The sequence below is a fragment of the Watersipora subatra genome, chromosome 5, assembly GCF_963576615.1.
Source record: "Watersipora subatra chromosome 5, tzWatSuba1.1, whole genome shotgun sequence".
Lineage (NCBI taxonomy): Eukaryota > Metazoa > Bryozoa > Gymnolaemata > Cheilostomatida > Watersiporidae > Watersipora > Watersipora subatra.
The window spans coordinates 42,335,445-42,349,456 of record NC_088712.1 but is presented as its reverse complement, the minus strand read 5'-3'; the positions used below and the strand labels follow the sequence as shown (position 1 = coordinate 42,349,456).

The 14,012-nt window shown below is 35.9% G+C and overlaps 2 protein-coding genes across 2 annotated transcripts; one reads left to right on the top strand and one right to left on the bottom strand.

Annotated features, from left to right (window-relative positions):
• The first annotated feature begins 266 nt into the window (after positions 1–266).
• LOC137397375 (uncharacterized) lies at positions 267–851 on the top strand. The gene has a single exon (XM_068083666.1). The coding sequence runs from the start codon at positions 267–269 to the stop codon at positions 849–851; it is 585 nt and encodes a 194-aa protein (XP_067939767.1).
• A 12,412-nt stretch (positions 852–13,263) lies between these two features.
• On the bottom strand, positions 13,264–13,740 carry LOC137397374 (uncharacterized). Its single transcript, XM_068083665.1, has one exon. It carries the CDS (start codon positions 13,738–13,740, stop codon positions 13,264–13,266), a length of 477 nt encoding a protein of 158 aa, XP_067939766.1.
• Between the last annotated feature and the right edge of the window lie 272 nt (positions 13,741–14,012).

Here is a 14,012-nt window from a genome sequence, read left to right as displayed (position 1 = left end):
GATCTCACCAAACGAGAAAGGGAGAAACAGTATTTTTTAAGACAAGAGTTAAAAGAAAGGAGAGAAAATGGTGAAGATGTGATGATAAAGAGGGGAGCAGTTGTCAGTAGACCTACACAAAAAAGCTAGGAAACAAAAGTAAAATACCTTTGAGCGCTAATATCAATATATCATACACAAACATACGATCCTTGAGAAACAAAGTGAATTTGCTTGAATGGGAGGTTAAAACATCTGGGGCACAAGTGTTATGCCTCTCAGAAACTATGTTAGATTGTAGTATTGCTTCTGGAGAATTTACACCAAGTGGTTTTCAAATCTTTAGGAAAGATCAAAATTGTCACGGAGGGGGAGTTGCTATTGCTGTAAACAAAAATATTGAAGCAACTGAGATTCCAATGCAGCTTCCAGAAACAGAAGCACTTTTAGTTGAACTAAAGATAGTAAATAGCAAATTGCTAATTCTCGTGTTCTATAGACCTCCTTCGAGTAATGATCCACACCTGATTCCGGACCTTTTAGAATTGGTGACTGGTATAGCTAATTCTAGAAAAACCCGCCTCATTGTTTGTGGAGATTTAAACATGCCATCTATTAACTGGGCAGAGTATACTGTACCAACTGGGGATGTACCACAAGCATTACTAGACAGTGTTGCAGACCTAAACTTAACCAAGCATATACATGAAGCTACCTATGTAAAAGGAAATATCCTTGATGGAGTATTCAGTAATGTACATTGCATTAAATCTATCATTGTTCATAAACCATTACTAAGTGACCATTACATCATTGACATAGAGACACACTTAAATGTAAAAGATGATGAGAGGACTGAGAGAAAGATATAATTCTATAAAAAAGCCGACCTGACAAAGGCAGAAGTTATCTTGTCTGCTTTAAGTGAGGACATTGATAAGAAAATAGCTCAAAATGATAACATAGAGGTCCTCTGGTCACTTTTTGAACATGCTATGGAAAATGTTATCACTGAATGTGTGCCTTCTAAGATACAAAAACAATCCTCTCAACCACCATGGATGGATAGGCAAACTGAAAGACTATTAAAAAAACAGCGTAATATATACAACAAAATGAAGCAGACCGGGTTGCAAACATACATCAGTGAATATGAAAAACTTAGAAAACAAAATAAAAAAAATTATAAAAAAGAGAAAGGCTCAGTATCTATCTGACAAGTTATTTGTTCCTTTATAGGAGGGTGAAACCAAACCTTTTTTTAGATATTTGCGAGACAGTCGCTCAAATAATGGTGGAATCATTCCTGAACTTAGAGGGGGTGATATGGTGGCTAAAACACCAATTGAAAAAGCTAATGCACTGAACCAACAATTTCAATCTGTTTTTACTTTGGATAAAAATGATTACTTACCTGCAACAGCTTCACCTCGTTTTAAAGACACTAATCCCATAGAAATAACTGAAATTGGTGTACTTAAACTTTTCAATGGTGTAAAAGTTGGCAAGGCTGGGGGTCCTGACAACATAAAAGGAATTACATTAAAAACTTTTTCGCATTTTCTTGCTCGGCCACTCACAAATATTTTTCAATATTCAATAAACACAGCGAAATTACCTTCAGTGTGGAAACATGCAAAAGTAGTGCCTATTTATAAGAAAGGTTCAAGGCATGATCCGGCCAACTATAGGCCAGTATCATTAACTAGCGTATGTTGTAAATTGTTGGAACATATTATCCATTCCCACATAAGTGCCCACCTAGATAAATATGATATCCTTACAGATGTGCAGCACGGATTTTGTGCTAAACGATCCTGTGAAACACAGCTTATTTGCACAATAGATGATCTAGCTAAGAACTTTGATAGAAATGTGATTACGGATATAATAATACTAAACTTTTCTAAAGCATTTGATTGTGTGAATCATCAAAAACTGGTCTATAAAATTTGACATTATGGAATACACGATCAAGTCTTAAACTGGATAACATCATTTTTAGAGAATAGAACTCAAGTAGTTGAGGTAGAAAATGAACTGTCAAATATTGTGTCTGTAACTTCTGGTGTGCCGCAGGGTTCGGTGCTCGGACCATTGTTGTTTTTACTTTTTATTAATGACCTTCCTGATAAGGTAAATTCTCAGTGTAGACTTTTTTACAGATGATGCCCTGGTATATGCTACAAGAGATCAAGCCATTACATTGCAACAAGATATGCATTCACTTGAGGCTTGGGCGAATCTCTGGCAGATGAGTTTTAATCCAAAGAAATGTTACCACCTTTCAGTGGGAAAATCCCATCTCATGTCAAATAAAGAGACTTCTTTTTTCTTATATGCCCAAAAACGAGAAAGCGTCTTATCTAATCCGTATCTTGAAGTAGAGCTCCAGAGTGACTTAAAATGGAATAAACACATTTGCAAAATTTAATCTAAAAGGAAGCGATTAATTGGGATGCTTAGAAGGGTACTCCGAGATGCGGATGCTCGAACTAGAAAGGCTGCATATACGTCCTTGGTAAGACCAGGCCTTGATATGGGTGCGTGGTTTGGGATCCACATCTTAAAAAAGATATTTTATCATTAGAGCAGACACAAAACCTAGCACTGAGATTTATTTTTAAGAAAAAAGGAATTACTAGTTTCACTAATTTAAGAGAGAATACTTCTTTTGAATCGCTGGAGGAGAGACGATCCAGACTGCGTAAAAATATTTTTGGTAGAATCGTCGGAGGTGATATTGATATAAATGTGGGAGTTAAAGTCAGGGAAAGTGGTTCTGATAAAGAGGGAAGGCCTCCTGCATTGTCTACTCAATTTGGGAAGTATTACTTGCCCCACATTAATACCGATCAGTTAAGATATTCTTTTTGGCCTCGGACGGTGAGGGAAGTTCGTGCCGAGGTTGAATAGCTAGCTTGCTCTTTTAAGCTGAGTTCCGCTATTTTGTTTTTACCTCCATTGGAGGGTCTTTTGCAGAAAATTTTTATCTGATCTGATCTGATTTAATATTACAATATTAGTGTCATTTAAGTGTAGTATGATATTATTAGTATTTTATCTTTTTAATTACGAGTATTATTATTATTATAATAACAAAACTAATTCATACTGCATGTCTATCTGTAAAACGTAATATATTAATCTATAATTGATAAAATAATGTTATAAGTTTCACGATTAATTTTGCCAAATTCCTTAACCCCCTCACTTATAGATATGTTATATAAAATAGTTAGTCATTTTCTGGTATCATCGTTAATAGCATATTAGTATTATTAGATGATTATTATTACTATTAGATGATGAAGAGTTTGTGCCAACCACTGAAGACTGGGAAGAGTTTGAGCGCTATGTTGGCCAGCGTCATTCACTCTCCAATGACATGTAAAATAGAACTGAACTTAACCAAACTTGACAAAAAATAAATAATATCCATAGAGTTATTACTCACATTTTTATGCTTACCATATCATGGATTCTGATAAGGTTTTGTAAAATCTGTGTCATGATTGCATGGCTATATATTTATTCTTTTTCTGATCAAGCAAATATGATATAATAGCTGGAAATTATGTTGTACAAATCTCATTGCAAGTCAACTATTGTGTTGTGATTTCAGACCCAATTCCTCCATCAAATAGGAGAAAATAATAGTAAGTGTGAGAGCACTCCAGCGACTATTTCACTGTCCCGCCTGCGCCCTCCCCTGCTCATTCACGATGGTGCGAGAAGGGGGATGGGTAGAGTTCAAGGTTACATGTGCCTCCTGTCACCAATCGTACACTTGAGAAACAGCTGCCAGGGTGAACAGAGCTCACGTCATCAACTCCCTGCTGGCAGCTGCATCACTCTTTTCTGGCGGATGCCTTACGCAGAACCTCCGTTTTCTGTCACTCCTGAACATTGTGATACCAAGCCACAGCGTTTGCCTCTACCAACAAAGAAAATACTTACATGGTGTGAGTGTTAATATTTGTTCATAAACTTGGAAACTGTGAGTAAAAGCTAGGCACACTAGCTAAATAACGACATTTAAAAACAATTTTTTTCTTAAAATGAAAATATGTCATCCTCCAAGAGAAATGTATTATAATTTGAAATTCTGATTCTTCAACATAATATAACACAAAAAGGGGGAAGAGGATTTTACATTCTTAGACTAATGATAATGATACAAATTAATCTTGTATAATGAAAATTTACAATATTTTACAGTGCATTGCTGAGCAGTGCACCCTGCATAATGAGGGACTGATGGCAGCAATCGATTGGGGGTCCTACCACACAAAGTTGTCATCAGAATAGTCACTTTTAAAATCACTGTCACCTTTTTCATGTTGGTAACCAAAACAACCTCTTTCTTCACATTCGTTATTTTAATACAAATATCCATTCTGGTGGCACTGGGTTGCGTTAAAAACCTGAAACTTGCTCAGTTTAAACTTCTGCTAGCCAAAAGCATGGCTCAACCAGCGACCTTCACAAACTTATTAGTGATGTTTAGGAGCGTTGCTGATTACTCTGCGAAGAGTGACAGCTGTCTTAGGTTTTTAGGGCTACATTTTTTGTACTGAAAATAGACCGGGATTGTTTTCAATAATCACTGTCAGTCACAGACTTGGAAACGGATTTGCTGTCAATGTCGTGGCATTACATTGCTGTTTACTTTAATTATTTGGCAGTCTATAAATGCTGAACCAGTTGCTTCAAACCAAAACTAGTGAAGTTTCGGTTGAAAGTATTGATTTATGGACAAATAATAAGTTAGTAAAGGTACGGCTACATGTAACAAATTTTTCGTTGGTTCTAACCGAAATCACGAAATGATTGAAACACACAGAATTATTCTGCGCTGCTAGAATCGTGCTAGCGAGCACGATTCCAGGAGCTTTTGCAATTAGCATAGTCCAAGAGACGTATAATTACACACCATAAAAGTATAAGTGCAATTCAACATAGTACACATGATGCAACTGCCTAGATTGCGTTATTGTATGTATTTATTGTTTGGACGCTAAAGCTACAAATTGTTTATTTTTAAATTATATTTCCTTTTGAGCAACAAAAGTTTTGTGGTAAAAAATGTTGCAATCTTTAGCGCAATCAAGTCGGTTGCATCGTATTTACAATGGTGGATTTTCTTAATATTTTTTTTTGCGTGTCGCATTATGTTCTCGGACTACATATATCTTAAAATTTGCTAGAGTCGTGCTCGCTAACTAACAATAGCGCAACTTGAACAGATACATCGTGTGTTCTATGTTGAATTGCTTTGGTACTTTTATTGTGTGTCGCGATACATGTCTTGGACTATACTAATTGCTAAAGCTGCTAGAATCGTGCTCGCTAATAAATTGTTTAATCTATTAAAAGCGTTTCGTCGACGAACTCGGTGGGCATGCACAGCTAAAATAATTTTGTGAATTTCGACCGATTAATTCTGCGTTTTTCGTGATTTCAGCCAGAACTCCGAACCAACGAAAAATTCGTTACGTGCAGCCGTACCTTTAGTAATCCTATTTACGCAATCCTTGTCACCTACATTGATAAATGGTCATCTCGTCTGTCACTTTTTAAATATACCTGTCGTCGGGTCATCAGAATCGTCACAAAACATGGGAGGACCCCCTCGATTGGGAGCTTGATTTGTCAGGTGACAGTAGATGTGATAGTCCGGCGCATTGCGCACTATACAGGGCCTACACTATGATGGATCAGAGGATAGATTTGTCGGGGCGGCCAATGGAAGGGCACCAGAGACAAGATCGGAGAGGGGGTCGTCGTAACAGTCTCGCAGACGACAATTTCGGACATACCTCTGAGCAGCAGAGGTATGTAATAGCCAGCAGCCATCTTGATAGCTAGCAGCCATCTTGTCAAGGTAAAACTTTGACAGTTTTTACTTCACAGCCTGACAAAAACCGAAATTTTTAGTAGCTAATAATACATAAGCATGAAGTTGCTGATCTAGCTAAATAATTCATTCAAATAATGTGAAAGTAATTGTTGGTCATAACTTTTTTACTTTACAGTCAACGGAGACCACTAGCTCTAACGCCTTGGAACTGGAAGGCTTCAAACGATGCCAGTCTGATCTAATTTCTCACGACCTGAGAGTGAGGTCCATTACAACAGATGTTGTTACAAAGGTTGTGTGCATACAACAAGCTTGTGTTTTGGCTTATGCCGCAAATTCGTTGCGGTGAGCGACGGCGTCTACCTGCCTGCTTGCTGTCTAAGATTCGGGCTCTTTCCCGACCAACGGATGGTGAAGAAGAGTTTGCAGACTTGCAAACAAGATTTGCGGCATAAACCAAAACATAAGATTGCGGTATGCACACAACCTTTTCCGAGCATTTGGCAATTGCTCTCCAAATGGGAATAGATTATCTACCAAAACAATTATTGAAAAACAATATGTGCTGATTATCAAAATAATCTCAATATTTAAATAATAAAATCATAAAACTAATACACTCTCTACTGTAGTAAGTTTATAAGCCAAATATAACAATTATCCTTGTGTTCCACTAGTTCAGAATATGTGTGTTCAACCGATGCATTAAATGTGTAACACAAGAATTGTAGATAATGCATGACACATTAGCATAGATTTGGTGTTATTGGCACTAAATGAAAATCAAACTCACTATGATATTGCAGGTAATTATTCCACCCCAACTCACGGAGTGGACGCCACAAGTTCGTCCACACCAGGATGCATACACAGGCATTCATGCTCCCCGCGGTCATAGAGACGATGCGCAAACTCAGCATCATGGCAGCACAAACATTCAAAAAGAGATGGCATGTCTTGACAGCGCTTGCAGACACATTACTCTGTAGCCGGTGGTATTAGCTCCTAAAGAAATGAACAGATATGTCTATGCAACCATAGCTAATAAAGCAGGTCGATATTATCCAACAGTATATCAGTGCAGCACTAGATTTAAATATTAAATTTGTTAATGTTGTCATTCGAGAAAAATCTGTAATTATTTTTTCAAAATATGAAGCGATAATTATCATTATTAAAATCCTATACATGTATATAATAATAATATTCGTTCTATCACTCTCAAGCTGAAACTAATAGTACTAGCTAGCTTGGCACATAAGAACTGGCTAGTGGCGGTGATTACTTGCTGGGAGGTTTGATTCTGTTAAGGATCTTCTTCAGATAGAGCGTCAGGCTACAAACGTCAGGGTCTTAACTATTCAGAATTTGACATTTTTATGATCGCAACTCGGACATGTACACATATGTTGAATAGTCAGACGAAATGGCCAAGCTGAAACCGTAAAGTAGCGAGCATCTATATTTGATACGGGGTCTTAGGCAAAACCCGAAGTGTTTGTCATAAACTTTTGCTACGATAAGTTTGATATTGAGCTTTGTATTGGCCTTTTAATTCACGCGAGAACATTACTTGACAAGACAATAACCAAAATCCACAGATACGTCATCGAAATCAAGAGATTCCAATCTACGGCGGTTTTTTGTTTTTGAGGTTTTAAGAGCTTTTAATCACATTTCCACATATTTGGCACCTACGTGTACCACACAACAGAGTAAGACATGGCAAATCTTTTGATACCAAATAACTGTAATGTGAATTTTGTTGCAAGCCAACCTTTAAATAATGTAATATAACACCATAATTATGCAATGTACTGCTAACAAAAAGGAAGTGATAAAAAGTATAAGGAGCAGTGGCCTTGTCTATTGAATGATATATTCTAACTATTGATTATGGGCTAGAAAATTGGTGTGTGAAGTGGCAAGCGAGTAACCAGTCTTAAGCTTCTTTGCAGGGTCATAGTATCACCTGGTTAATTCTGTCGTACAATATGCTGGATATTTAACGCAAAATAAACAGCGGCTAATAAATCTTAGATCAGTTTTCCCTGCCCTGACCAGCTAGTATTTATTAGCTTGTAGTATATATCCTACTATTCCTCATACATATTTTAGGTATTTCCATTTTTTCTTTACACAAAATAATTGCTTGTATCTAATGCTTTAGGTTTTTAGTGTTTTAGCCAGCCTTTTCTTGTGTTACAATATTATTGGCCTTGTTTGGTTTATGTATACTAAATGGCACTTAATTTTAGTAGTTTTCTATACATTTATGGCATAGCACAGCTAAACATTGCCATGTACATATATAACTTTTGCAACAAAACTTTTGCAAGATTTTGTTTAATTCTAAAGGCTGACTCACAACCCCAAATTTCCCAAGAAGGGTACTAAAATAGCCAACAGTCAAACAGTTTTTTGCCAAAACTGTCACGTGTCTAAGGCATGGAAGCTCTTATTGTAGCTGTTTATTCTTGTTTAGCTGCACAGTCTTTCAATGTGAAACTTGTTCACGCAGTTGTAGCAAAAAACAAAGAAACAGCACTTAAAGGAAACATTTTTGTTAAACTGATAAAAGATTAACTATCAGTTGATGAAACTTTTGATGAACTACAAATACCAGCATATTTAATGGGAAGTCTCCATATGAACAAAGTGGTCAATTTTTGAGAAAAGATTTGACTTGTTTGCTCATATATTTATTGACCTGATGAGAGATTGCTCTGAAACCAGTAATCCATGAGAAGTGATGACAGTTTGTATAAAGTGCTGATACAAATTTTGGCGGCACAGCTGCTATATCAATCTAAAAGAAATGTTGAAAGATTTCGAACACTGTAAAACTTTATGTAAAGAAAAACTCAGTTACCAAGAAAATCCCAGTAAAAATCAGATTTTATCAGGAATTTTAATTTAGTTTATGCTGTCAAATGCTGCACATCACTAGTAGCAATTAAAATAAAAAAACTAAAGAAAATTTGAGTAATTTAGAACCAGATACACTTAATGCAATATGATTAATGAAGAAAAGCATCAAATTTGCAGATTTAACCTTTACCTAAACACCTTGGTGTAAACATGCATCTATGAATCTGTAAGTGGTGAGCTATGGTTAAATGGGTGTATAGCAATAAATTGCTCTAAAATATGATTGTTCAATGGCTTTAATCTGAACAAGTTTTATATTGAACTAGTAACATGGCAATTGACTAGATGCAATGCATGGCTGTGGTGTTTGCTGCTGCTGGTGTATATTACAATACCAAGCAAAGAAAAAAACCATCAACTATTCACACAACCACAAGCTTCACTACAGTAGTCAGAATCTAGAGGGTCAAAATATTGAGCCATACAAAAGAATGAAGGAAAAAATAAAGATGGCCTAATACTCTACTTGTTAGTATCAAGGCTAAATGCTTAACTAGTTACTGTTATCAGACTTAACACTGTTGTTCAATATTTTTCTGACAATACTTGCTTAAGTTGAATTCATAAAATGCATCAGCTGGCAATGTTAGGAAAAATGCTTATATCTTAACAATTTTTCTGTCAACATAATCTTTACAGATTTAAACTTTAATTTAGTAATTCAATAAACATGACAAACATGACGCCAACCAGAAAAAAGTAGATGAAATCCCGGAAACGATGAGACTCTCTTACTCTGACAGGCTCTCTAAAGCTAATGTTCATAGAACTTAATGTGTTCTCTTAAGTTCTCCTGAGCAAAAACAACTACTTACTAAAGTACCTGTACATCTATCTAACATGGTTCCAGAGGATATGGAGCTTGGCTACTGTGTTGTATATAGAGCTATTATTGTTACTTAGCAATACCAGTATTTAAATATTTGGTTATTCCTGATAGTAGTTTTAAGATTACAACCGTTTGCAAGTTTGAACTATGTTATTCATTGTCAATCATTATACGTATGTTGCATGGGAAAAACAAATTGTTGGACTCATGTCCACATCAAAGGTATTATATGTATATTTTTGCTTGTGTTAACCAGTGATAATGTTTATTATGTATTGTTGTATATTTTTCACTAATAAATAAATTATATAAAAATCAAAAAATGATATATTCACACATTTTATCACTTTGAAAGATAGCCTAAAATTGTTCGTTAATATAAAATAATTATATCACAATGGTAAAAACTGCTAAACAGCGCTTAAAAAGGTTTGAAAATGAAAAACTAAAAATAATTATCTGGTAGAATTGTTCAGATAGTATTAAATAATTTTCTCAGCTCACATTTGATGAATAAAATGATTACACCAAAAACGTTGGGTAGTTCAATCAAATTGTTATGTTCACGCTTTGAGCAAGTAAAATTGTTATGCGAACGAGCTCATCTAATAACCAGTTCATCATAGATGCTCAAACCGAAACTGAAAGCCCTTAATAGCTATGAAAGATGAGCTTGTTCATGATAGAATCGAAAATCATCAACTATTCAAGTACCTTACTGATATTGCAAACTGAGTTCTCTAAAAGGTCATTGAAAACACTAACCAATATTTCCTGCAAGATTTTGCAGTGTTTCAAACAAGTAATTCACCATCCATTAGCAATTTAAAATAAGTTAAAACTTGGCCGGTTCAAAATACAAGTCATAACAAAAAATTGATCTCAATGCATAGTAAGCAAATATCTATATTGTGGACGGAGACCATCACTTACGGAAAATGCTTACGCAGCAAAAAATGCTACAAGCTTTGTATGTGAATCATTAGGTCACTATAGCAAATCTGTGGCATGTAAAGTAAACCAAGTACAAATGAAACCTGCTACTGAAATGGTTCAAACCAAATTAAATTTTGGTCGCTTTGTCTATGACTAAAGTTTGACTAACCAGACTGGGAACCTATTGATACCAACATATCCATCGAAACTGATATTACATGGTTAAGTAACACTAGTGTAAGATTGGATCTAGTTACTTTCAAGCTTGACATCGCATTGAAAGTGTCTGCTATTCCTCCTCTTTCAAACTCAGTATCAATAATACAATCTACTGTGTAAATGCTGAGGGTTCTGCTAATTATAGGCTACATATCTTTGAATAGTCGGAAGCGGTCATATCCGCAAAGTTCATATTTACCTCTGTTTGACAAACTACCCATGTTGAGCTTAGAGCTTTTGCATTTTGCGGGTTGTCTTCCATGGAAAACACATTAAATATCCGAGTTTTTACATATGTAATAAAGGATTTGCCCTATGGACATTAAAACAAGGATTGTCTTGCATTAGTCAGCACTGCACATTGCTCAGAGTGTCATGACTGAAGTGTTTTGTAAACATGCTCCCACCTACAAACTTAGATACATGCGTCACTGCTGGATTTTTCACTAGTATTGTAGTTAAAATTTTAGCTGACGATGTACTACAAAGCAATATATCAATGATATATTTTGCATAATTTTAAGTTGATGATATGCTAGAAGCAAATTCAAAAGATCACACTATTATATGGACTCACACCCACTATACACTATCATGGTTGTTTACTGGAAAGTCTATTTTAGGCATCCATGCGAAAATACTTAGTTTTATAATACAATCAGCCGGTTATGGTACTGTGTAATTACATCTACGGCTGTAATAATCTGATTTTTAGTAAACCAGCATCTACTAAAGGAAATAACATTTTAGCAGGTTATGTATTGGATTTCAATGTGTTCACCAGCTGTCTAAATAAATAAAAACTCTTTATGGTAGAATTATTAGACGAGCATCGCATTCAAATAGAAAGAAATATTTTAAGAGTCAAAGCATCTTTCAGGCACACTGTACAACTGTGACCAAAAGTGCCTTTTTACCGTTTTTTGTTTAATCGGAGTCGAGTTTTTCCACTAACATATTATGGAGGCAGGGTTGGGTAGATCACAGTTTAAAAAGTGCAATACAAAATGAACAATAGTATTGTTCTCATTTACGCTTATTTTTAAAGTGATTAATAACCAAAATATACCTAAATACTTTGGTAAATGTTGTCAACTATGTGCTAGTAATGGTCTGGTGAGGCTGAATCTTTGCTTTCCTTATAAAGCTTTTGTAAACAAGTTGCATTTTTCAATAAACACAAAGTATCATCAGATTGGGTTTATGGATGTTGATTAGTTTCTTAACAGAACCAGATTCAATATTCTTTCTCTGATTGGGATGTCTATTGCACAATCCTGTCTGGTGAAATACTTGATAAGATGTGGAGTTTTCTAGTGAATCATGCTTATGATGTAGAAATTTGCATGGTATCAACTTATTTGCAAAAAACTATGATGATATCCAACTACACAAAGGCCAAATCTCATTCTATTCACATATCACTGTTGTTAACAAATAAAATATTTGTATAGTACCTTTTGGTACTTCATGGCCTCTAGCAGTGATTGAGAAGACTATTGCACAAGCGTTCCTGATGAAGTACTTGGTAAACAATGAGATTTTTCAGAGATTCATGATTATATTTTGGAAATTTCCATGATATCAGTTAACACTGATTGTTCACACAGCATACAAAATGTTTTAACCTAATAAAGGTAGAGATTAGTTTCGTTTGTGTGACACTAATCTGAAGAAATAAGATGTAAGCATAATACCTTTTGGTACTTCATAGCTTATATCAGTAATTAAGAAGCATACTGCAGAAACTTCTCAGCTTCGCAGGCCTGGTGTATATATTGTTTATTCCCTTTCCTTTTTTTCCTTCCACTCTACTCCCTAATATATGTTATTGTTATTTGCTCACTCTTGGCTTTCTGTTAAACTCTCTGTTTTATCCTCTCATTCCTCCCTCTTTTCCTTTTTCTCTCCATCTTTTATTCTTCGTTTTCCTCTCACTTAGTATTTTGTACTTCCTCTCACCACTCTCTACTCTCTTTCATTTCTATTTTGACTATTTATTTTCTTCATACCCTTGCTCTCACTTACATACTCCTTCTCACTCACTCACACTCTTTCTCTCACTCACACTCTATCTCTCACATAAACACACACGCACACACGCACACACAAACACACCCAAACACGCACACATGCACACACGCACACACTCTCTCATTTACACACTCTCTCTCAAAAGTTTAAATAAATAAATAGCTATTTAGGTTTAAGTCATATATAAGGTTAAATTTAAAAAAAAGATATATATATATACATATACATATATGAAAAAATTTGTTTTCTCACCCCGGATACCCCGTATCGGTGGTAATTTCTACTCTAACTCGTGTCTCCTACCAGAGACCTGGGAGTTTGAGCACTCGCCTCAAGATCTTAGCTGTTCCCAATAGCGCACTTTTCTGCAACTCACATGAATTGATTATTGTTGGTATTTGGGCAAGCCACATTTTATGCGCTGGTGTTATTGCGCCCTGTGCCCCAATGACTACTGGGATTACAGTTGTTCTTACTTTCCAGCATTTTTTAATCTGTTCTCCAAGAGGGCGATATTTCTGAACATTTCTTTTTCTTTGCGAGCTATATTGTAGTCATTGGGTACTGCTATATCTATTATAGCAGCCCTCTTGTTCTCCTTGTCCACTACCACTATATCTGATTGGTTTGCTAGGACATGCTTGTCAGTTCGGATGTGGAAGTCCCAGAGGGTTTTAGCATGGTCATTTTTGTTCACCTTTACAGGAGCTTCCCACCAGTGCTGTGGTTTGTTAAGGCCATACTCATCACAAATACTTCTATACACAACACCCGCGACATGATCATGCCGCTCAGTGTATGCGTTTCCTGCTAGCTGCTTGCATTCACTGATGATGTGTTTGACAGTCTCAGGTGCATCTTTGCATAGTCTGTATCTAGGATCGTCTCTAGTGTGATGGATTTTTATTTGGAGTTGCCTTGTTGGGTGCACTTGCTCCTGGGCTGCCATGATTAGAGACTCTGTAGTGGCCGTTAAGTTTCCTTTGTTCAGCCAGATAATATGTGGCTGAACAAAGGGAACCTATTTTATAGAGAACCTATATTATAGGTCTGGTGAAGATCGCCAACTGTGGATATTTGTCATTGGTAAGCACCATGAAGAGGTTTCGTGTGCCAGTCAATTTCCTCACCATCAGGGTGTAGGTCTATTGTAAGAGCAGCCAATTGAAATTCAGCTAGCAACTTATCTGAAGTGGCCATGGAGGCTGCATATGCTTTGAT

Coding starts and splice junctions, on each gene's coding strand:
- LOC137397375 (XM_068083666.1), top strand. CDS start 267: ATGTTAGATTGTAGTATTGCTTCTGGAGAATTTACACCAAGTGGTTTT.
- LOC137397374 (XM_068083665.1), bottom strand. CDS start 13,740: ATGGCAGCCCAGGAGCAAGTGCACCCAACAAGGCAACTCCAAATAAAA.